Source organism: Loxodonta africana, chromosome 7, assembly GCF_030014295.1.
Source record: "Loxodonta africana isolate mLoxAfr1 chromosome 7, mLoxAfr1.hap2, whole genome shotgun sequence".
NCBI classification, from domain to species: domain Eukaryota; kingdom Metazoa; phylum Chordata; class Mammalia; order Proboscidea; family Elephantidae; genus Loxodonta; species Loxodonta africana.
Window position 1 is genome coordinate 37,097,995 of NC_087348.1, and position 21,000 is coordinate 37,118,994.

General features: G+C 58.3%; 2 protein-coding genes across 2 annotated transcripts; one reads left to right on the forward strand and one right to left on the reverse strand.

Moving 5' to 3' along the window:
• The first annotated feature begins 505 nt into the window (after window positions 1-505).
• FREY1 (Frey regulator of sperm-oocyte fusion 1) lies at window positions 506-1,934 on the forward strand. The gene is made up of 3 exons (XM_003412263.3): window positions 506-616; window positions 867-940; window positions 1,104-1,934. Exons 1-3 carry the CDS (start codon window positions 513-515, stop codon window positions 1,223-1,225), a joined length of 300 nt encoding a protein of 99 aa, XP_003412311.1. The 5' UTR covers window positions 506-512; the 3' UTR covers window positions 1,226-1,934.
• Window positions 1,935-1,942: 8 nt separating this feature from the next.
• MAPK8IP1 (mitogen-activated protein kinase 8 interacting protein 1) lies at window positions 1,943-20,818 on the reverse strand. Its single transcript, XM_064288239.1, has 12 exons — window positions 20,699-20,818; window positions 9,625-9,730; window positions 7,271-7,579; window positions 5,613-5,694; window positions 4,473-5,285; window positions 4,232-4,307; window positions 3,543-3,715; window positions 3,190-3,299; window positions 2,904-3,020; window positions 2,695-2,765; window positions 2,466-2,564; window positions 1,943-2,134 (listed from the first exon to the last, which is right to left on the reverse strand). The coding sequence occupies exons 1-12, from the start codon at window positions 20,797-20,799 to the stop codon at window positions 2,062-2,064; spliced, it is 2,130 nt and encodes a 709-aa protein (XP_064144309.1). The 5' UTR covers window positions 20,800-20,818; the 3' UTR covers window positions 1,943-2,061.
• Between the last annotated feature and the right edge of the window lie 182 nt (window positions 20,819-21,000).

Genomic DNA, 21,000 nt, shown 5'->3' on the forward strand with positions numbered 1-21,000 from the left:
CTGGGTTCTTCAGCTGGCAGGACCTTCCTGGGACCACGGAGACAGCCAAGGGAGGGCAGGAAGGAGGCTGAGAGGGAATGGCCGGGGCTGTCCGTGGTGAGCCTTCAGTGTCTAGGACCTCGGCTGTGGGCCTACTGTGTGCCAGATTCCATTGGGCATGCTGTGTCCATTACCTCCCAGTCACTTCCAGGTGAGGAACCTGAGGCACACACACTACATAATCTGCCCATCTAGCAGGAGACATGGTCAGACTCTGAAAAAGACACCTGTCCTGCTCCAAGGTCTGTGCTCTCGGTCCTTGGGCAATGACACTCAAGCAGGGTGTGTGGTTTGGCACCTGCTGGCCTACAGCATCAGTGTGGAGTTTTCTGGCCTAACCCCAGAGCTGTTGCTGACACTGAGCCCTGGAACTAATGCCCTTTGTGAGGTGGCCCTGAGAGTCTGGGCAGTAGGTTCCATCCTACTGCTGGGGGTGGGGCAGGCAGAAGCTGGGACCAGGGACCTTGTAGGAGATGGTTCTCGCCATGCTGGGGACTCTGTACCCCAGGGCTGGGCTGAGCCTGTTCCTCCTGTACCTTGTCCTGGCAGCCGCACTTCTTCACCCCCAGCCTCTGAGGTAATGCCTGGTGGAGGAGTGCTGGGCTCCACAGGGTCCCAAGGGCCTTTGAGCTGAGCTGGGGGGCTCTGCTGTGCTGCCCTCCCTCCCTGGAGGAAAGGCTGGCCCCGTTTATCCCATGTGTCAGGGGTCTTGCAGAGTCCCCCCACCCTGGGCACTCCTCTCTTCACAGGGAGGTGGTAGTGGTGGCAGCTTGAGGAGCCTGCCTTGTCTTTGGGGACAGAGCTGAGTACCCCAACATCTCCCACAGGCCTCAGGGATCTGTTCCTGAGGACTTTTCAGCCCCCCTGGAACTCTCGGAGCCCCTTTCCGGCCTGGTTGATGGTATTGTCTCTTGCCCCTTCCCTTTTGTCTCCTCCCATCCCTGGGGGAGGGCACAGCTCCAGCCTTCAGGGTCTTCTCATCCCAAAACAGCACCTGTTAAAGGGCGACTTCAGCCCGCTTCAAACCCAGATTCTCACTCCCAAACTGTCTTCTCTCCCTTTAGACTATGGGGTCCGACCCAAGCACCCCTGGCCACGAGGGCCGCGGCCCCTCCTCTCCCGAGCCCAGCAGCGCAAGCGAGACGGGCCGGACATGGCTGAGTATTACTACGACGCACACCTGTGACGGGAGCCCCTTATAAAGCTATTCTGCACAGCTAAGGCTTGGGCTTTCCTGGGAGTGCGGGCTAGGCGTGGGAGGGGTCCATGGAGATACACCCACTGTGGTCCAGACAGGAAATGGCACTTTAATAATCGTGGCCAGGGTGACAGAGCCAAGATGAGGCTACGGTTGAAGCAGCCAGGAGGCCAGGCCAGTCAAGCACCTCCTTCTCCTGCCAGGCCTGGGCCCTGCTGCAGTCTCTTCTCCTGCCCCGTTGCGGTCCTAAGCCTGCCAGGGGCCAGCATGCTGGCAAAATTAGAGGTGGGAGACATCCTGAGGCCACATGAGTGACAGAGCTGAGAACAGGGGCCTCACCTCCACCTGGCGCCATTTCCTTGCTGGAAAGTCCTCAGGAGGTGGCTGGCCTTGGCCTGAGCTCAGGGCTCCTCGGTTGGGGTCGGGGGCAGGGGGTAGGGTGGGCACTCGCAGGTGGCATGGGCATGGTCAAGGCAGGAGCCAACAGCCAAGGGGCCCAGGCAGGGGGGTGAGGCACAGGATGGGGCAGAACCCTCTGCTTCAACAATGGGTGGGTATCTTTCACAGCCACTGGCCCAACACCCCCAGCCTGTCTCCTGCCAACCCTGGGCAGCCTGCTCTGTCCTCCACAGATGAATCTAATCCCATATATTACAATAAACTGTGTTCGCCTCTCCCCAACCCCGCCCGCCCCCACCCTCAGCCAGCCGCCCCCACCCCCCATCCTCTGGTGGTGGTGGGGTGCCCCTCCTGAGCAGGGCCACCTCCCGTCAGCAGCCAGCTGTCCTGGCACTGGCCTGGGCGTGTAGAGGCAGGCAGCGCTGCTACTCCAGGTAGATATCTTCTGTGGGGCAGGTGTACTCCACAAACTGCTTGTAGAACTGCTGGAATGCTCTCCTAGAAGGCAGGCAGACAAGACACATGGGTGACCGGGGGCCACTGCTGAGAGGAGGCAGAGGCTCTTTACCCAGAGTTCTCCAACTGCAGCCTTGGGGGCCTTTGGTGGGCCTCTGGCTCCCCTGGCCGGCGCCGCTCAGCTCTGTTGTCTATGAATCGGGTTTCCTGAGCAAGAATTTCATTTGAAAGAAGGTCCAGCCCCTAATTTAGGAAACTACTCTTCAAGACCACCCAGCCCTCCCTCCAGGGTGGTCGGGGGGACTGAGGGATGGGGCTGAGCGTGAAGAAGACACTCTGGGGCCGGGACCTGGCAGGACACATGCACACATACCCCACAGACTCCGCCAGGGCTTTGGTGGACTCCTCAGACACAAAGACGTGGCAGGCGAACCGGTGGTCAGCGGGGTGCTTGGTGATGAACCCAAAGTACCTGTGGGAGCACAGCAGTCTATCTGTGGGCAAGGCAAGGGCTCACGCCAGGCCCGCTCGGGCCTCCGGCCTATGTGTAACGGTTCCAGACCACCCTCTAACACCTCTACCCCGCTTCCACCCCCACTTACTTGTTGTTCTTTGGATGGTATCCACAGAAAGAGATGTTTTTTAACTGGAAAAAGTGGCTACATTTATTCCCCTACAGGAGGGAGAAGAGAAGCAAGAGGTGCTCTCCCAGCCTGCAGGGGTGCAGGGGTGCAGGCTGGGAGAAGATGGATACCTCTTCATGGCACATCTGGTAGGTAAGCCAGGGCTGGGCCAGGGCAGGGGCAGTCACCTTGGCCTCCTGGGAGTCGTCAGCCTTGACTCCTATCTTCACGCCCCGCACGCTGATCTCTAGGACGCAGCTGGAGGGTGGGTTAAAGTGCACGGTGAGCCGGCGGGCGGTTGCAATCTGTGGGCGATGGGGCAGAGGACACATCAGGTACCGTCTGTCCCTCTGCCAGAGGCCCCGGCTCCTGGGCTTGGGACCTGAGAGGTCTTTACTGCCTCTGATGGGAGGATGGGGATTGGGCTGGGGGTGGGCAACACACTAGGAAGGGCAGAGAGGAGGATCCAGGTACCTTTTGCATAGCGGCACAGAGGACGTCATTGCCCTTGTGATAGGGGACCTGGACTGAGCCCAGGAACTTCACCCGGAACTGGTCCACCCAGTCACTGCTTTTGGCCACGGCTGCAAAGCGAGCGTGAAGTCAGGTGTGGCCAAACCCGTGGCAACGGGGAGCAGCCCAGCAGAGGAGGGTGAAGAGTGTAGAGTGACAGAGCCAGCAAGGGGTGCCACAACCCACAGATGTCACTGCTTTGCTGGGCCTCACTTTCCTCAACTATGAAATGGGCGGAATCACCTCTGCTTGGCCCCTGTAGGGGCACGGCCGACGAGGGGGCTGGAGGCAGCAGCAGGGGAAAGAGGCGCTACCTGCCATATGTTCAGGCTCCTTGATGACCTCGATGGCGTAGTAGGCAGGAAAGACGCCCCGGGCCCCTGTGCGCATGTTGTAGGCCTCGTACCAGTAGTCCTCGGCCTGCAGCTCCACCAGCAGCGGGTCGTCCACTTCCAGCTCGAGTTCATCTTCGTGTCGAGGCACAAATCTGTCCCCAACCGGGTACGTGAAGAATCCCCTCAGCAGGGCCTCTCCAGCCAGACCCTCCTCCCTCCGCCTGCCCTGGAGGCAGGGAGCCGCGGTGGCAGCGTCAGTTCAATAAACACTGCCAAAGCTTCCACTGTGTGCCTGACACAGCGCTAGCTCCTGGGGGGGACCAGAGCCTATCAAACCCACCTCCTGCCATCAAGGAGCTCAGGAGCAAAGAGAAGAAGTGAACAGAGCCACCGACAGAGCTGTGGGCCAGGGGGTCACGAGGAAGCAAGCACTCCATGTGGGGGCCTGAGGGTCCGGTCGGGGTGGGGGCTTGGGAGTGGTCAGGCACCCTGCCCCGGGCCAGTCCTGGGCTCCCACACTGACCATGGCACAGGCCACACTGCACTGTCACCAGCCTGACTCAGTTCCTAGAGGGTGTTCACTGCATGCCCAGGGCTGAGGAGGCGATGGATGGTCAGGAGGTGATGATGGCACAGGCCATGAGGGGAGTGGCCCTGTGTGCTCCTACCTGAATATGGCCCGATGGGTCTGTTCCTGCTCCTCCCCATTGATGATGCAGGAGAACAGTCCAAAGGACTCTGCACCTGTAGGTGAGGAGATGGAGCTGGAGGGGGTGGTCCCAGCTCTGGCCAAGTTTGGGGGGTAGGTAGAAAGTCCTCAGTCCTAATGACCTGAATTGATGGGGCCTGAGGCCCTCACTCTGGCTCTCCCCACCCATGCCCCCAGCGGCTTCCCTCTTGCCCACTCACTGGAGGAGCGAGAGCGGCCGCTCATGAAGACGTTGAGGAACTTCTTGGAAAAGTGGACATCCGGTTCATCAGGCGTGGAGTCCTCAGAGAGGCAGGCGGAGGGCCGGGGCTGGGGGGCCTCCTCGTACTCCTCCCCAATGGCCGACTCATAGGGTGAGGAGGCGGAGGCACAGTTGTCGTAGACAGTGGCCGAGTCACTCTCGTCGCTGTAGTCTCCGAAGCACGGCCGCAGGCTCACCAGCTCTAGCTGGGCGTGCTCATCCACCACCAGCGTGTACTTGACCGAGTCATAGGACAGGGCGCTGGTGTCCGAGCTCAGTGAAGCCCGCGGAGGCGGTGGTGGCTCCCCTAGGCTCCCCCGCCATGCTCCGGCTGGCGGCTCAGCCCGCTCTGGGGACGACAGGCAGTCGAAGCCCTCGTCTTCTTCGCTGATGGAGGGGTGCGGCCGCCCAGCAGCTGAGGTGTAGGCGGCAGGGTCTGGGTCAGAGCTGACCGACATGCGGCTCTCAGCCGGCGGCAGGAAGGCGGAGGTGGGCTCCACAGGGTCTGGGGGCCTCTGCACTGGTGTCAGGTAGATCTCCTCGGTGGCTTCTAGCCGCACGTCTGCTTGGTAGTGGATACGGTCTCGATGCGAGTGGCCCCGGCCACCAGATGGGGCGGCAGGGGGGCCACCTGGAGGCGCCATCTGGGTGGCAGTACTGCGGCGGCAAGGACTGTCAGTGGAGGTGCCTCGATCCTTGGTGGGAGCAGGGCTGCTCTGGGGGGGCAGCTCATCGCTCAGGCAGATGTGTTCATGTGGTGGCGTCTGCTCCCCTGGAGACGGGCAGGTCAGGGCTGGAGACAGGTGCCCACACCCCTGACTCCCAGGCTACCTGCTCTCTCCACTCAGCATCTCGACACCAGAAACCTAGACAAAGCCGCCCCTGGCAATGGGCTGTTGGCAGGCTCTGGGGCCAGTCAACTCACTCATGCACATGTCATGCTACAGCTGACCTCTGCCCCCAGAGGGGCTTGCTCAGGGCTGCGGGCTAGGTGGGTGACCTCTATTCGGTAGATTGGGGACTGCTGGGTTTGCACTCTGAGGCTGGGACTGAGTCAGGGCAGGGTGAAATAAAGGTAAGGGGAAGGGGCCTGACTTACCCGTCTTCAGGGGTGAGGATGACCGAGACACCCGATCCTGCCAACTGTGCTTCTTGCCCAGAGAGTTATTATTCAGCGTGTCCTGTGCCAGGGACAAAGGGCCCTTGTGGCAGAAGCGGTCAACAGTGCCGGGCACAGCGAGGCCCTGGTCCTGCCCCCTCAGGCCATCCCTGGGCAGTCCGTTGCCCCCCTAACTTGTCACAGCCCTCACTCCCTAACCCTGCTCTGAAGCAAGCAGGAAGAGTAGCCCTCTCAGTCAGGGCTCTAGGGTTGAAGGTTCCCTCCTTCCTGATTTAGGGAAGTCAGCCAACCTCAAGGAGATGCTTATATCAGCCTCACAAAGGTAGAGACGGCCTATGTGTGTGGTGGTGCACGGGGAAAGGAGCAGGGGGAGACGCTGGGCTTCTCTGGGGACATAGCCAGACCGCCAGTCCCAGATGTTGAGGGTTTACATGTAAGATGCTTAATTCCAACCCAAGTCAGAGACAGGGTGACCCCTGCCCTGGCACTTAGGAGGCCAGGCCTAGGGAAGGGGCAGGGGCACTTTGGCTGAGCCTGACAAAAGCATGAGGAAGGGTCTCCCCAGCCGCTGGACAGAGACACTGAGAAGAATCACCCAAATGCTTAACATACCCCCTCCCCACCCCCACCCTGGCCAGTAGCACAGGACTGAGGAGTGACAGGCACAGTTGTCCGTAGCTCTCCTTCCTGGATCTCCTGGGCTGCCCATCCCACCTTCTAACTCCCCTGGCACGCCCCCCGCCCCCAGCCACAGTGCCTGTATACAGGGCTCCCTACACATAACTCAGGCCCCCTCCCTGGGGAACACCCTTAACAGCTCCCACATGCCCTCACATTCATAAGTCTGGCTGCCAAAATCTATTCCAGAGGATCCTGGGAAAGGGATCAACCCCCTTGCCTGCAGCCCCTGTACCATCCACCAACAGCCCCACCTCCCTGGACTCCCCCTCTCTACCTCTCCTGACTGGGCCTAGAAGACAAAGGGCCACAGCCAGCTCTCCCCACCCTCCTCAGCCCTCCTTGGCATCCAGCCACCCAGCCCAGGGGCCCTAGGCCCCCAACTCCACCAAGCGGTTCTATCCCCATTTCTCTTCCAGGCCTTCTGGGGACTCCCAGCCACTTCCCCCTGAGCTTCCCAACTCTCCCCAATTTCTCATGACCTTCTTTGGCCCTAACCATTTCAGATGCCCTATTCTCCAGGCCCTGCTTCTGCCCCACCTTTACCAGGAACCCCACACCCTAGAGGAGAAACTCTCACAGCCTCAGGTCCCAAGCTCCAAACCATCCCACTATCTGAATCCCCTACTTCTTTCCTACCCTAACCCTTCCACCGTGCCCGTCAACCCTTTACTCCTTCCGTTCCTCCTCAAGGCTCCAAAATTAGCCAGCTGGACCCCTGGATCCTACCTGCCCCGCAGAGCCCACCTGCCCAGGAGCTAGCTACTGAAGCCTCTCTCCATGCCTCTCTCCAGGCCGAGGGACCCTCCCCGCGCCACACCAGCAGTGCCCTCTTCGTCCCCCAATCCGAGGGCCAGACCTGAGCCCCTGGAGGCGCTCAGCGCCCCCCCCCCAACACCTTCCCAGCCCATCTCGGGATACCGCCCCCTCTGACCCGCCCCACGCCACTCGCGCCTCACCTGAGACCGCGGCACCTGCGGGAAGAGGTTGAGCGTGGTGGGCCTCTTGGGTCGGTACGTGTCCCCGCTCCCCGGACCCTGGACTTGGCTGCGGGGCGCAGACTCCTGGCCAGGCTCAGCCTCCGGCGGCCCCGCGCTCAGCCGCCGCGCCGCGCGCTCCTCCTCGTCCTCCTCCTCGTCGTCCTCGGCGCCGGGAGTGTCCCCCGCCGCGTCGATCAGGTCCATCTGCAGCATCTCCGCCTGCAGCCGGCTCCCCGCGCCGCCGCCGCCGCCGCCGCCACCCCCAGACAGCAGCCCGGCGCGCGGGGGCTGCGCGGCGCGGACCGAGGGGTGTCAGGGGGCGGGGCCGCCGGGGAAGGGGCCAGAACGCCGCGCACCGCCCCTCGCCCCCCGTCCCCCGTCCCCCGCCGCCTGGGAGAGTCCATTCCGCGGCCCCGAAGGGGGGAGAAGAGGGAGGGGAGCAAAGCCCTGGGAGAAACAGTCGCTCCCTTTCGCCCGTCCGCGAGGCCTCGCGAGGCCGACTCCGCCCCTCCTACCCCACTTCTGTTGATGCCTGTGACAGTCCACACCTCTCCCCTCCCCTCCCCACGGTTCCCCCCTTCCTGATTCTTTACACCCTCCCGTTCCCTTGGCAACGGGCGGTGACCTCACCCGGGTTGTAAGCCGAGCCCAGAGTGAGGTCACCGCTGTTGCTATAGGGACGCAGGGGTCGCTAAGGAGTTCTGGCCCCGCAGGGGCTGGAGCTGGGGCTGAGGGGTTAGTATTTGAAGGAAATTGAGTCTCCGCCAGGCGAGGAATTGCGGGCAGGCCGCAGCGCAGACCGGAAGGACCTGAGAGTTGCCCGAAGGGGGATGTGAGAGGGAAGGGCAGGAGTGGGGAGCACCTGGAACAGTCAGTGCACTCCCCACTCTCCCCTGGAATTTTTTTCTCAGCCTACCCCTGCCTTGATAGTTCAGAGCTCTGCCTCCAACGCCCTGGCACCTCGGACAGATCCCCTGATCCTTCCATTTCCTCACCAGTTAGTTCGGGATAATACAACTGCCTCCTAGCTTCCCAGAGAGGTGTTGCGCTTGTCTAAGGGCCCACAGGGTTTGATTACACCCCTAGCTAGTGCTGCCCCAGAGCCCTGGTTGGTCGTGGGGGCTGTCCTCTCCCAGGTTCTGCTTGTGCCTGTTGGGGGCTGGGGGTGGTGCTGTGGGAGTTCAGAGCAGGTGTATGACCTTAGAGTCCAGAATAAGTGGCCCCTGCCTCCATCCCTTCCTGGACTGGCCAGGAGTGGAGGGTTGGGATAAGAGGTACTAGGGGGCTATGCACCCCTCAGTTTCCTCTTGCCTGGCAGATCTTATAAGATCTCTGGAGGCAGCAGGAAGTCAACATAGATACAGGAACCCCTCCCCAACTCATACTGTAGATCTGCCTTTGCTAAAAACAAACCAAAACTAAACCCGTTGCAGTCGGGTAGATTCCAACTCATAGTGACCCTATGGAAGCAGAATGCCACATCTTTCTCCCACAGAGCGGCCAGTGGGTCCAAACTGCTGACATATTGGTTAGCAGCCAAGCACTTAACCACTGCACCACCAGGGCTCCTCTGCCTTTGCTAACCACATTCTTAATACCATACCTACTTTAGCTACCACCCTCCTGGTGGCTAACAGCTAACTCTGAGCTTTGCCTTCCATTTCCTAGCTAGCCAGTCCCTTCTTCCTGTTCTGGAAAGACAGAGTGGGGATCCCATCTGACCCAGGCTCCCCAGCTGCTGAGAAACCTCCTTCAGGACAGAAGAGAACCATCTGCTCTGTGACAAAACCAAGGGGTCAAAAGCAGCAGCGATGTTAACTTCCCAGTGGGAGACTTTAGGACAAGGTAGCCAGAGAGGGTCTGGAAGGTTGTGTGGTGTGGTCTGGTGCACAGCAGCCAGCAGCCACAACAGCCAGGGCTGCCTTGGCTCATCTTTCCTGCCCCAGAGCACTGCAGATCCCATCAGACTCCACCCTGCTGTTTCAGGCCCTCTGCCAGGGCCACTCCCCAAAGAAGTTAGGGTAGTTGTGAGCCTTCCCCTAACTCTGCCCAGGATTTCTACTGCCCTAGACCCCAAGACCTTCTGCCCTCTCCCTTCTTGTGGGCAGCTGAAGGGGCTACCTCCTGCCTTAATCTTAGCAAAAAAAAATTCTGACTGACCATCCAAGGTATGCCAAGCATTGTATTAGATATTTCCTGCATGCTATTTCATTTAACGAGGGTACTGTGCAGACCCTGAAAAGCCCCTTGAACACAGAAGGAGGTCCTCACTACCGTTCCCAAGGATCCTGCCCCCATCCCCGACTTGGGGGCTCCTGGGAGCCTGCCCTTACCCGTAAGGACAGGGTGTCTTTGCACTGCAGGCTGATGCCACACTCATCGGTGATCTCTGAGAGGTCTTCATCCTCAAATTCCTCCAGGCTGATGTCATGGGTGAGCCTAGGAAGGATGGGAAGCCAAAGTTACACCCAAGAGGGACTGATGAGTTCACTGACGTTTCCCAAGGCGCAGCCTCTTGAGGGAAGATCACAGCCCCCAGAGGACAGAACTGTACCAATGCAGGGGGCTGCTAACAAGCAGGCAAAGTTCTCAGCTGGTGCCAAAAGGCAGTCCCTTGGGTGGCAGTGGAAGGGGAGGCTCCAGGTTCCTTTAGCTCCTCCTGGTTGGGAGGTGTCCATCTTGGTGCCAACCAGAAGGCAACGCCTGGAAGGCCCAGCTGGTCTTAGCCTCAGTTCTGCCAGCAAAATGCCTCCCAGGCAGGGTCAAGGCAGGTGCCAAGGCCAGCTCACCCATGGAAGGCAGAGAGCTGAGTGGAAGACTCCAAGGGATGCCAGGAGTTAGGGGGCTCCATGTGCAATCCCTGCAGCAACAAGGCCTAAGGTCCCTCCCCGGCCTCAGAGGAGTGATCCAGGCCCACCAGCCCAGGAAGACCCCACCTCTTGAGCCCTGGGAACAAGTGAAGGGGAATCTGGTGCGTCAAGGTGGGTAGTTGCAGCTTGGTCTTATCTCTTCAACCACAAAATCTCCTCCTTACCCAGTGTTCAGACCCTAAACAGGAGACTGCACAGATGGGGTTCAGGGAAGGCTCCGCATTGGGGACAATACAACTTCCTCAGGAGACAGGCCAGACCACTTCAACAGAACCCCAACTGGCTACAATGGACCCCACCCCCCCCCCCCCGCCACCAGGCCAGCCCCGTGCCCTCACCCGAGAGTGCAGGGCTATGTCAGCCACTGAGGTGTCTGCCTGCCCCCTGCCCCTGCTCACCCCTGGTCCTGGCCATTCCGCCTGGTTTGGTGAGGGTGGGATGTTTGGGAAGCCTAGGAGAATGTCTGAGCCTTTCCCCCAGTGAGACCACGAGATCGAGGCACAGAGCAAGGGAGATTCATTAGTCCAAGGTCATGGAGGAGAGGTGGTAGCCCAGTCCCCGGGGGAGCCTAGGAGGTCCGCACACCCTGTCTCTTGTCAGGATCAGACGGAGCAGAGACCCAGTGCTTGCCTAAGCTGCCCCCAGCCTCCCCCACCCGGCCCATACCCCGTACCAGCGTTCCCACTGGTCCTCCAACCAGCTGTCATTGTCTGGGCTTGAATCCATCTTCAGCACCAGCTGCATGGAGAGCCCTGCCCGGCCGGGGGGCTGCAGGGCCCCAGGGCCGCCCTCTCATGCCCAGGAGGGTGGGGGGGGCTGGAGCCCAGGGCAGGGCTGGCGCTTCTGTCCTCCACCGCCTGGGCCTGCCTCTCAGTGTCCTGCCCGCTGCAGAAGCCTGGGGAGCTCATTAAAAATAGATGGGCAGGGAGAGGCGGCCGCGCTGCGACCCGGGCCCCAGCCCCAGCTCTGCCAGCCCAGCCCTCAGCTGCAGGCGGCTCCCTCCCCCGGCCCGTTGCGCTGCCGCTGTTGGTGCTGCCTCCCCCGCGGGATCAGGTTACTGCAATCGATGCCACCGGCTCCACCTGCCCTTCCAATGCCCCTGTCGGGGGCTGGGGTGGCCCCCCTTCCCGGCCAGCCCAGGCTGGTAGGAAGATGGCAGAAATCTGGGATGTTTTCTCCCAAAAGCCAGCCCCTGATCTGCTTTAAAGGGCCAGCGCCACACTCAAGGTGCCTGGTGGGGAGCAAGGGGGGGCTTCTGGAACACCCCATGCACGGGCACCCCATCCACGCTGCCACAGCTCAGCCCCCACACCTTAGCAGGGCAGCATCTGCAGGCCCAGCCTAGTCCAGATGGTGTGACTGGGGTGGATCTGGGGCCGCTAGGGCCCACCTGGAACAGGACAACCCTCACCCCCACCCCGGGGCTCAATCCTTCAGGACCCAGGAAGGGCCTAAGGGCGCAGGGGGCTCTCCAGGCAGGGCCAAGCACAGGCCAGTGTTTGGAGCCCTAGGAGCAGGGGTGGAAGGGCTGCTGGGTGGTAATGAGCTTCCTGTTAGTGAGGGAAGCTTACTGTCAGTGTTTCCTGTGGAGTGAGAGAAACAGACGCTGGAAGGTGAGGGGCCTGCACAGAGGGGTTTGGGCAGGGACGGGGCTGTTTAAGGCCTCTTACGACCTGCAGCCAAGCTGGTGGTTCCCAGGGACACGGGGAGGAAGGCCCGACCCCAAAGCCACAGGAGCCCTGACTCAGTCTGGCCAGGCAGGACAGGATGGCATCTCTAGCCCTGCGACAAGACCCTGGGTGCCCAGCACTAAGTAAGTGTTCAATCCACACGCGTCCCGCCGGCCTCGGACCCTCGGGCCCCACAGCCGCGGAACCAGGGTCGACCGGGCACGGCGACGGGGCGGCGGTGGATTTTTTTGGTTTTTTCTCCCTCCCCCCATTCCTTCTTTTTCTTTCTTTCTTTCTTCCCACCTCTCGGCCGCCGCCCCGTCATCCTGCTTCCTCTTCGTGGACTCCAGGTCGACCAAGCTAGCTAGGGGGGGTCGCGGCCCCGAAGGACCCCGTGAATGATGGCTGCCTGGATGGACCCCAAGGTGGTGAAAGGGGGACCCCTGCACGTCTGACCCTCCCCTCAGATGCCCCACACTTTGCCAGTGACTCCTGAGCACATCTGTGTCTTCTCCCTTCTCTGTCCCATAGGCAATCTTGCTTCAAGTTGTCCCACATTTCTGCTTCTTCCCCGCCTCCACCCTCCCAGACCACCCCACTGGCCTGACTCAGTCTCCCCATGCCTGCATCACTACACTGGCCACTGTCAGGCAAAGCTGCCTGAAATATCACCGTTTTCTGTCTCCCTTTCCCCCACAAATCTTCCAGGGCTCCCTGGTGGCGGCAGGCTCCTTGGCCTGGTATTCCAGGTCCCAGCTCCCTATGTAACTGGCCCTTTACTGATCAGGCGCCTCAGGGCTGATGCAGTGCCTTACCCCGCTTCCCCCGTGCCGAGTTTAGTGCTTGGGATGGAGCGATGGCAGGCTCTCAACCTGGCTTGCTCTGTTCCTCCAGGGAGCCCTCCTGGCCCCCAGGGGCTGCCTCCTCTAAGTCCTTACAGCCCCCTGGCAACGACAGTCACTGTTCTCCTGCCATCACCTCTCTTGAGGTGTGTCACCATCTTCCTGGATATAAGACAGCATGGTGGAGCAGACAGAAGCTGGCCTTGGTCAGAAACACCCCATACCGCTCCCCTCTCTGCCCCCGCTTTCCTCCCCAGGCATCATCAAAGGCAGATGGAGACATCCCCCATCCTGTACCCAGCAGGCACTCAGTACACACCCTGCTTCCCCCCTCCCCTCTCCCAACTGGACTGTGTGCTCCTGGAGGGCAGAGCTGGCAAGGCCATCTCGCATTCAATAGGCACTCAGCACATGCCTGCCAGATGTTTGTCAAAGGACATCCTGAGCACCCCCTCCTCTCAAACTCCAGTGTCAGGGGCAGAGCCTCAGGGTCTGCTGTGGCCTTGGGCTGGAGGCTTCTAGCTCATCTCTACATCCTTGGCATCACCCACTATTCCCACTTGCTTGGATGGCAGGTGTGGGGTGGGGCAGGGACAGGTGTGTCAGGTCCTTTGCCTTTGCAGGACCTGAGTTAACTGGGCAGGGGTGGAAAGAGCACTGAGCTGAAGGTCAGAAAGCCTACCCTGGAGGCCTGGCTTCCCTGAGGCAGGCTAAGTTAGGGTCCTAATCTTACTTGTTGGGTGCTTCTCAAGAGAGGCAGTATGGGAGCATGGCCACAATGTCCAGCTTGGAGGCTGGAGGCCTGGGATCCATCTGGTCCCTCACACGCGAGGCACCACAGCAATCAATCCAAACCTGCTGGCCGTCTGGGTTAGAAGGTCTCCAAGGTCTCTTCCCAATTAACATTTGGTGATGCTGTCATGAGTGTGGTCTCAGGAGACCTCTCTGACCTTCGGAGTTTATCTTTACACCCAAAGCCCTTTCTTCCTGCCTTAACCTTACCTCCTCCTCCTTCCATGCCCGGCCCTTTCCTTGGCCAGCTGGGCTCCTCACAACTTTCTGAACATTCTGTCCTCCACGACCCTCACCCTGGGCTGAGCCTTCCTAAATGGTCCTGAACAAACAATGCCTTTCACATTCTGTCTACTTCATGGCCTTGTTCCTTGCCTTGCGTTGTCATGTTCCCTGTTGTCCTGGTTCCACCTTTCTGATGCACGACTTTAACTCAGCAGTGGGCTGAGTTAGAAGTGTATACAAAGTAAAAGTTAAGTGGTAATGTGCTGGGGTTTAGCTGAGCAAGGCCAAATCTGCACTAAAGGCCATTCTTGTGCCTGCCTGGTCCTGGATGCCAGCTGAGTGACCTTGGGTCCCAGCCAGGGTATCACCCAGCCCCTCATGACAGGGGACACCTGTGGTCCAGGGGCTCAGCCTGTGTCTCTGTGGCCCTCTCCATGCTCAGCACAGAGCTGGGAGCCAGGACACCTGTTGCTCAGCTGCTGAGCTCTGGCTGGGTTCCCCATTTCCCTCTGGCTCCCTTGCAGGCCGTTTTCCACCAGGCAGCCAAAACCAATGTCTGGCCAAAACTAACGTCTGAAATGCAAATCTGGCCCTGTCACTCCTCCCCAGCTCACGAGGCTTCAACAGCTTCTCCTGGCCTTAGGGAACCACCAATGGTCACTAAGTTGATTTTGACTCATGGTGACCCCATGTGTGATGCTAGAATAGAACTTTGTTCCTAAGGTTTCAGTGGGCCTTTCTTCTGAGGTGCCTCAGGGTGGACTCGAGCCTCCAACCTTTTGGTTAGTGTGTTAACCATGTGCACCAATCCAAGGCTTTAGGGAAACAAGCCAAAATTCTCACTAGTGGCCTGAAGGCCCTGTAAACCCATTCCTCCCTCCCCTCCAGCCTGTATCGTCCCCCACCTCTCACTCTCCAATCTCCTGTACAAAGTCTTCTCTGACCTTCCTGAGGAGGCCAACCAGCCTACCCTTGGAGGCAGTGAATACACCCTGATCAACGGCAACATGTGTGCTGCAGAACAGGAACTTAAGAATGTTGTTGAATGAAACACGGGTGTCACAGGGTCTTTCTGGAGTTTCCCCTTGAAAAGCTCTAAGTCAGTCCCCCTTTTGACTTAGAGAGTCCCCGCCTACACCAGAGAGTCTGGGGTAGGATGTCCAGGCCTCCTGGGATGATGGCACTGGCTGAAATGGTGGGGGAGGGAAGCAAGCCAGGCCCAGGTTCATTCTCAGGACCCTCTCTCCATCCCGACCCCCCCAGCTCTGGGTGGACCCTAGAGTAAGGCTGGGCGTCTTGCTTTGGTCTGGAATTATCTTCCCTACCATGTCCACACTGGGGAGATCTCCAGTGAAAAACAGAATCCAACCCAATAAACTGAGTCCAAAGGACAACCCCCACCTGGGGTTATAATGTGTGTTTCATGGTTAAATACCTTGATGCCCATATGTAGCAAGAACTCTGGGACCCAGTGACGCAGCTTTGGGAAACTACCAGGAGGAAACAATCCCACATGTGGAAAAACTATTAAACAAAGATGTTTATTCCTCACAACAGCAAACACTGCCCAAAGCCAGGGGGTTTGGTTAAACTGGGACCATCCGGTGATGGAACACTGGGCAGTTTTTTGGAATGAACATTATAAAGTCTGTGTATTAATGTGGAAACTGGCAACTAATATAATGAGCAAAAAGGCAGAATATATGCCCCTATGGTTTCACCATGATGAATCACCCACAGGAAAATCTCGTGGACATGTGGCTGTGAGATGTGGAGGAATCCGTGGAGATCTTTTCTCCATGGCAAACGTTCTACACTAGGTCACACCAGCTGAGCGCCCCACTTCTAGTCCTGGCTCTGGGTGGCCTGCCCTCTCTTGGAGCTGTCAGTTTCCCCAGGGCAGGGGCCATCATATTCTGCTTGGCACTGACTCCCCACCCTTGCTCCAATCCATGCACCAAGTCCAAGACCCTGCACACAGAAGTTGCTAAATAAATGGTTATTAAAGGAAATACTGGTTGACTGAGGCACTGGCAACCCCACGAGTGGGAGCTATGTGTCCAGCACTTGTATCTCCAGTGCCTAGAACAAGGCCTGGGATGTAGTAAATGCTCCAACATAGTGTATGAATGAAGATAAGAGGAGGGCTAAGGTCCTTTGCCATGAAACCAGAAGAATCGGATGGTGCCTGGCTATCATTACTGATTGTTTTGATCAAAGATTCTATAGAAGAATCCTGACCAAAAGGGGGAAGAATGCAGGACAGAATTTGAAATTCGCCTTAGAAGCCAGACGTTTTGGAGCCATTAAGGCTGGATGAACCCCCAAAGCTATGGCTCTGAGATAATCTTTAAACTTGAAACTGAAACTATTCCTGAAGGTTTCATTGAACCAAAAAATAGTTTATCTTAATATAGTATGTCTACGTTGACCATTGTGCTCTTTTAAAGAATTATCTTTAAGATATTGAAAGATTAGATAAGAAGCTTAGGGGGCAGTGAGTCTAAGTCAAGGGTGGTAGAAAAATTCAGAGAAGGATAGTGAGAATGTTTGCACAACTTGAATGTAATTAATGTCACTGAGTTGTACATGTAGAAATTGTTGAAATGGTGTGTGACTGCGTATGTTTTCAACAAGTAAAGTTTCAAGCCCTGAAAAAGAAGAGCAGAGCCAAGGGACAGAGATGGTGTCCTAGGGTGGGTGAGAACCCCTAGGTGGGAATGCTGGCAGTGACCCAGTTTGTAGGACCCATTGAGGCCCCAAGTTGTGGGTTGTGGCCCATTCCCAGGAATCCAAGACCAACATTAAGGCTCTGGCATCAGAGAAATGAGTGAAATCCTACAACTGGGTCACCCAAGGATCACCAACCTCAAATTCGGCAGGCCCCCAAATGCCTTCATATCCTGGTCCACCAAATCTCTCATCTCCCCTAGGCCATCCCTACCCCCACTCTCGAAGGGGCTCCGGCATTATCCCGGACTCCTGCCTCTCCTCCATCCCTTATGCCCGATTTCTCACCACGTGGGTCAACTCACCTCCTGAATCTTCCTCACATCTTCTCCCCGGTCCTCTTTCTCCCCTGAGAATGACCAGTCTCCCAGCTGGCCTCCCAGCCTCCTCATCCATTCTCTACCCAGCAGCCAGAGTGATTGTCCCCAAATATCAATCTGATGCTGCTGTTCCCTGCCTAAACCCTTGCTGGCTCCCGTTGCTTGTTGGTGAAAAGGCCAGGGTCCTAACAAGGCCTACAGGTTCCCACTCACCTGGCTGGCCACACACCCACCAGGCTGGGCGTCAGACACACCCTGCCCCCACCTGCTTTCCCTGGACTCTTCACATAGGCTGCTCTCCCCTTTTCATACCCCCACCCCTTTCACACAATGCTCAGGCTCCCACCAAGCCTGAGCAGAGATCTCCCTTTCTCTGGGGACCCTCTGAACCTTCTCTTGAAACACTCAACATGACCTGACCTGCGTCATCATGGCACCCACCAGCTTGTCTGGTAAAGTCTTGTCTGTCTGTCTGTTTCCCCTCTACACCGTCACCTGTGTGATGGCCAGAGCCCATGTCTGTGCCTCTAGAGTGCCTCCCCAGTGAGCCTGGCAAAGTACAAATATTTTTGGAGAGAACAAGAACGACCAAGTACCAATAAGGAGGTCCCTGGTGACGCAGCTGAGCATTCAGCTACTAATTGAAAGGCTGGCAGTTCAAATGTACCCAGAGGCACCTTGGGAGAAAGGCCTGGCAATCTACTTCCAAAAAATCAGCCACTGAAAGCCCTACCGAGTGCAGTTCTATGCTGACTCACATGGGGTCTGCATGAGTGGGAATGGACCTGACAGCACCTGGTGGTGGTGTCAGCTCTTGGCAGCCTCATCTCTCATCCCCAAGGCAGTGTGGTGGGCTAGCAAGAACGCCATCCAGGGAGTTCTATCCCAGCTCTGCCACTAACTTGCTGTGTGTTCTCAGGAAAGTCCTCCCCCTCTCTTGTTTCCTCATAAGTAAAAGGACTTCCCTTGGCCTAGGGTTCCCCTTCCACACACCCAATGCAGTCTGCTGACTTTACTCTCCGTGAATACCCCTTTGTCCCTGCTGTTTCTGCCCCCATGGGCCGTCCCTCCCCTTTATTCCACCTGTCCAACTCCAACTTATCCATTGTGTAAATCTTTTCGAGAATTTTTTATAGTTAACTTGTATCACTTTAATTTTAAATTTTCATTTATTATTTTGTAAGTTACAAAAGTGACCCATGCTCATTATTAAAAAAAAAATAGTAATAATACAGAAGTATGTAAACTAAGAAGTGAAAATCCCTCACCTGATACCATAAACAGGAGAAACTACTAGTAATTGGTTGGAGCAGTTCTCTAATCACACACACACGCCCCCAACATGTTTATTTAAAACGACCACCAACAAACAAATGTTCCCCATCCTCCTAGGTCCACATCACACTTACCCCCTCCACTGTGGAAGCTATGATGCTGAAAAGGTTTCAGCAGAACTTCCAGACTAAGATGGACTTGAAAGAAAGGCCTGGAAATCTACTTCCAAATCAGCTGATGAAAACTGTCTGATCCGCAAGGGATGGTGGGGACGGTGCAGGACCGGGCAGCATTTCGTTCCATGTGCATGTGGTTGTCATGACTCGTGGGGGCCAATTCAGCGCTAACAACAACACTCGTAACATTCAGGTATTGAGCCCGCATGCCTTCTGGGAGCTGACGGTGCTGCTGAGGGCCCAGACGCACGCACACACACACACACACAAAACAGCCCCACATCCATACGGCTCTTCATTGCTCTTGAAACGCTCAACATGTAGTGTCCCAACTGAGTCTTAGGGCTGCCCTGAGAAGGGGTCAAAGCAATGAAGAAGCAAAGAAGAAACAGAGGCTTGGTGGGGTTAAGTGCCCCATCTTGGGGCACTTAGCTAAGAAGGCCAAGCCAGGATTCAAACTCAGCCCAGTTGGCTCCCTCACCCCAACAAAGAGGCCCAACAGCACTAACTGCACAGGGTTAAATCGAGCTGGGCCAAGGGCTGTGAGAGGCGGGACAAGGGAAAGGGCAGCAAGGGCTGTTGGAGCAGGCGGGGCAGGCCTTGAGGGCCTGAGACACAGACCCCTATTATTCACACAAGCTGACCTTGTCTTCACAGCCAGGCCATGGTGTCCTGGAAGGCCAGGCCCACGCCTCAGCCTTATTGCATGCTGCCACCCTCGGCCCACATGGCCCGGAGCTGGACACACACTCACTGGCTGGCGTCCACCCCATCAGCTGTTTGCACTACAGCTTCGTAACAATCTGTCTGCCAGGGGGCAGGGCAGGGATGGAAAACACTGGTACCTGGGGAGCAGAGGCCAGAGGCAGGACCTGGGGGACAGCGGATACCTACACACAGACCTGGGGTCCCTTCCAGCCTCGACCTCTGCCTATCTCAGGATCCTTAGGCAAGTCACTGTGCCTTCCTGCAACTTAATGTGCTCATCTTTACAACAAGCATACCAATACTCACTCACAGGGTGGTCACTAGGGTTAAATGAGCCAACACTGGGGAAAAGCTCTGAACAGTAAGCTGCTACAGAAATGCCTCCAGACACTTATTGAGCACCGACTCGATATCCGTGGTCTCGTTTTTACGCAGGGATTAATATTAGCAGTTAGGACTTAGGACAAAAATCATACAGTTGGTGGTGCTAGAATTGGAACCAAGACCCTTGACTCTAAGTGCAATGCTCCTCCACTGCCGAGGGGCCCCCGTCTGGGCCAGCAGTGTTTCCATGGAGGCAATGTGTGCCACGGCAGGTGGAGTCTCAGCCTGAGGCCCCACTGGTCTGAAGGCGCTAACCACAGAGCTTGGCCTTCTCCATCTGGTCCCCTTCCCTCTGGTTTTCTGGCTCAGCCCTGGGCCTCGGCTCAGCTCCGGGCCTCAGGGGAGGTTCCTGGCCCTGATGATGCCATTAGAGATCCCCAGAGGTCCTGGCCCACCTGAGGGGGCCAGGGAGCCAGCCATCTTCTGGTCAGAGGGGCTGGCGCCAGAGCCCAGCTGGGGCCCGGCTGGGTTGGGGGCCCCAGGAGAGGTGGAGGCACAGGCTCATTATATGGAGAAACAATGGGATTTGCCTAAGCCCCTTCTACTAGGCTCTGGAGCAATTACACCCTCCTCTTCTTCCCAAGTGAGGTCAGGATTATGGGGGAGGGGCATCTATCCTTCCTCCCAAGAACACTCACTTCAATTCTCTGAAATCTCCCTCCTAGTGGGTAACACCAGACTGCGGGGAGAGGAGAGGAGGGTTGGAGAGGGGGAGTTCAGGTCAGGGTCTGGGTATTTATCCCAGCAAAGGCCTCCCAATGTCCCTGGCTCCTCCTTGGCCCTCCAAACCAGAACACCCTCCCAGAACTGGGCCTAGGATCCCGGGGAGGAGGGAGGGGCGGTGGCAGGGAGGGCGGGGAGGGAGGAGGATTAGAGCCTACTGCTTGCCGAAGTCCACAGAGGGTCCAGGCGGAGCCAGACCTGAGAGTTGGGCCCATCTGGCCAGGCAGGTCTGGGGAGGACGCCCCGACTCCTCCTTCCAGCACCAAGGTGGTCAGCTGCCCCAAGAAACTGGGTCTCACCGGGCACACCAGCCTACTTCCATCTCGGTTCAGAAGCCTTCGGATTGGGCACAGGCAAAGTTCCAGCCTACGTGCCTCCTCCGGGATCACACAATCCAGACCTAGGTCCAGCCGCAGCCCCAAGTGGGGGCGCAGGCGGCCTCTGAGCCCCCTCCTCCAACTCCAGCTCCGGATCTCCTACCCTCGAATGTGGAATGGCGGAGGGAGCTGCACCATGAATATGCAGGGGCAGTCTGGACTGGAGGTTGAGGGGGGCTCTGGGTGGGCTCCGTACAGTGAAGAGACTCCTGTGCCCAAGCCGCCCTCTCGCTCCCGGGGTCCGGTGTGTATGTGGGGGGGGGGGCAGATCTGTACCGGCTGAAGGGTGGGGCGCGCGAGACTCGGGGTTCTCACCTGAAATTGGGAGGCGACGCGATGTGCAGCCCCAGGAACGGAGAGGCGGCAGGCGGGGACGCGGTCCCCCCGCCCAGGCCGCCGCTCTCTCGCTCCGCCATTCTCGGGCCCAGCCCTGGCCATCCGGGCGGAGCGCGGAGAGGAGGAGGCGGCGGCGGCTGAGAAGGTGGTGGTGGCGGCGGCGGCGGCGGCGGCGACGGCGGCGGCGGCGAAGTAGGCGCGGCTAGGGGGCCGCCACCCGGGCTCCGGCTGGGCGGGCTCGCGGGCGCACCTGCGCAGGGCGGGGCGCGGCTCCGGACCGC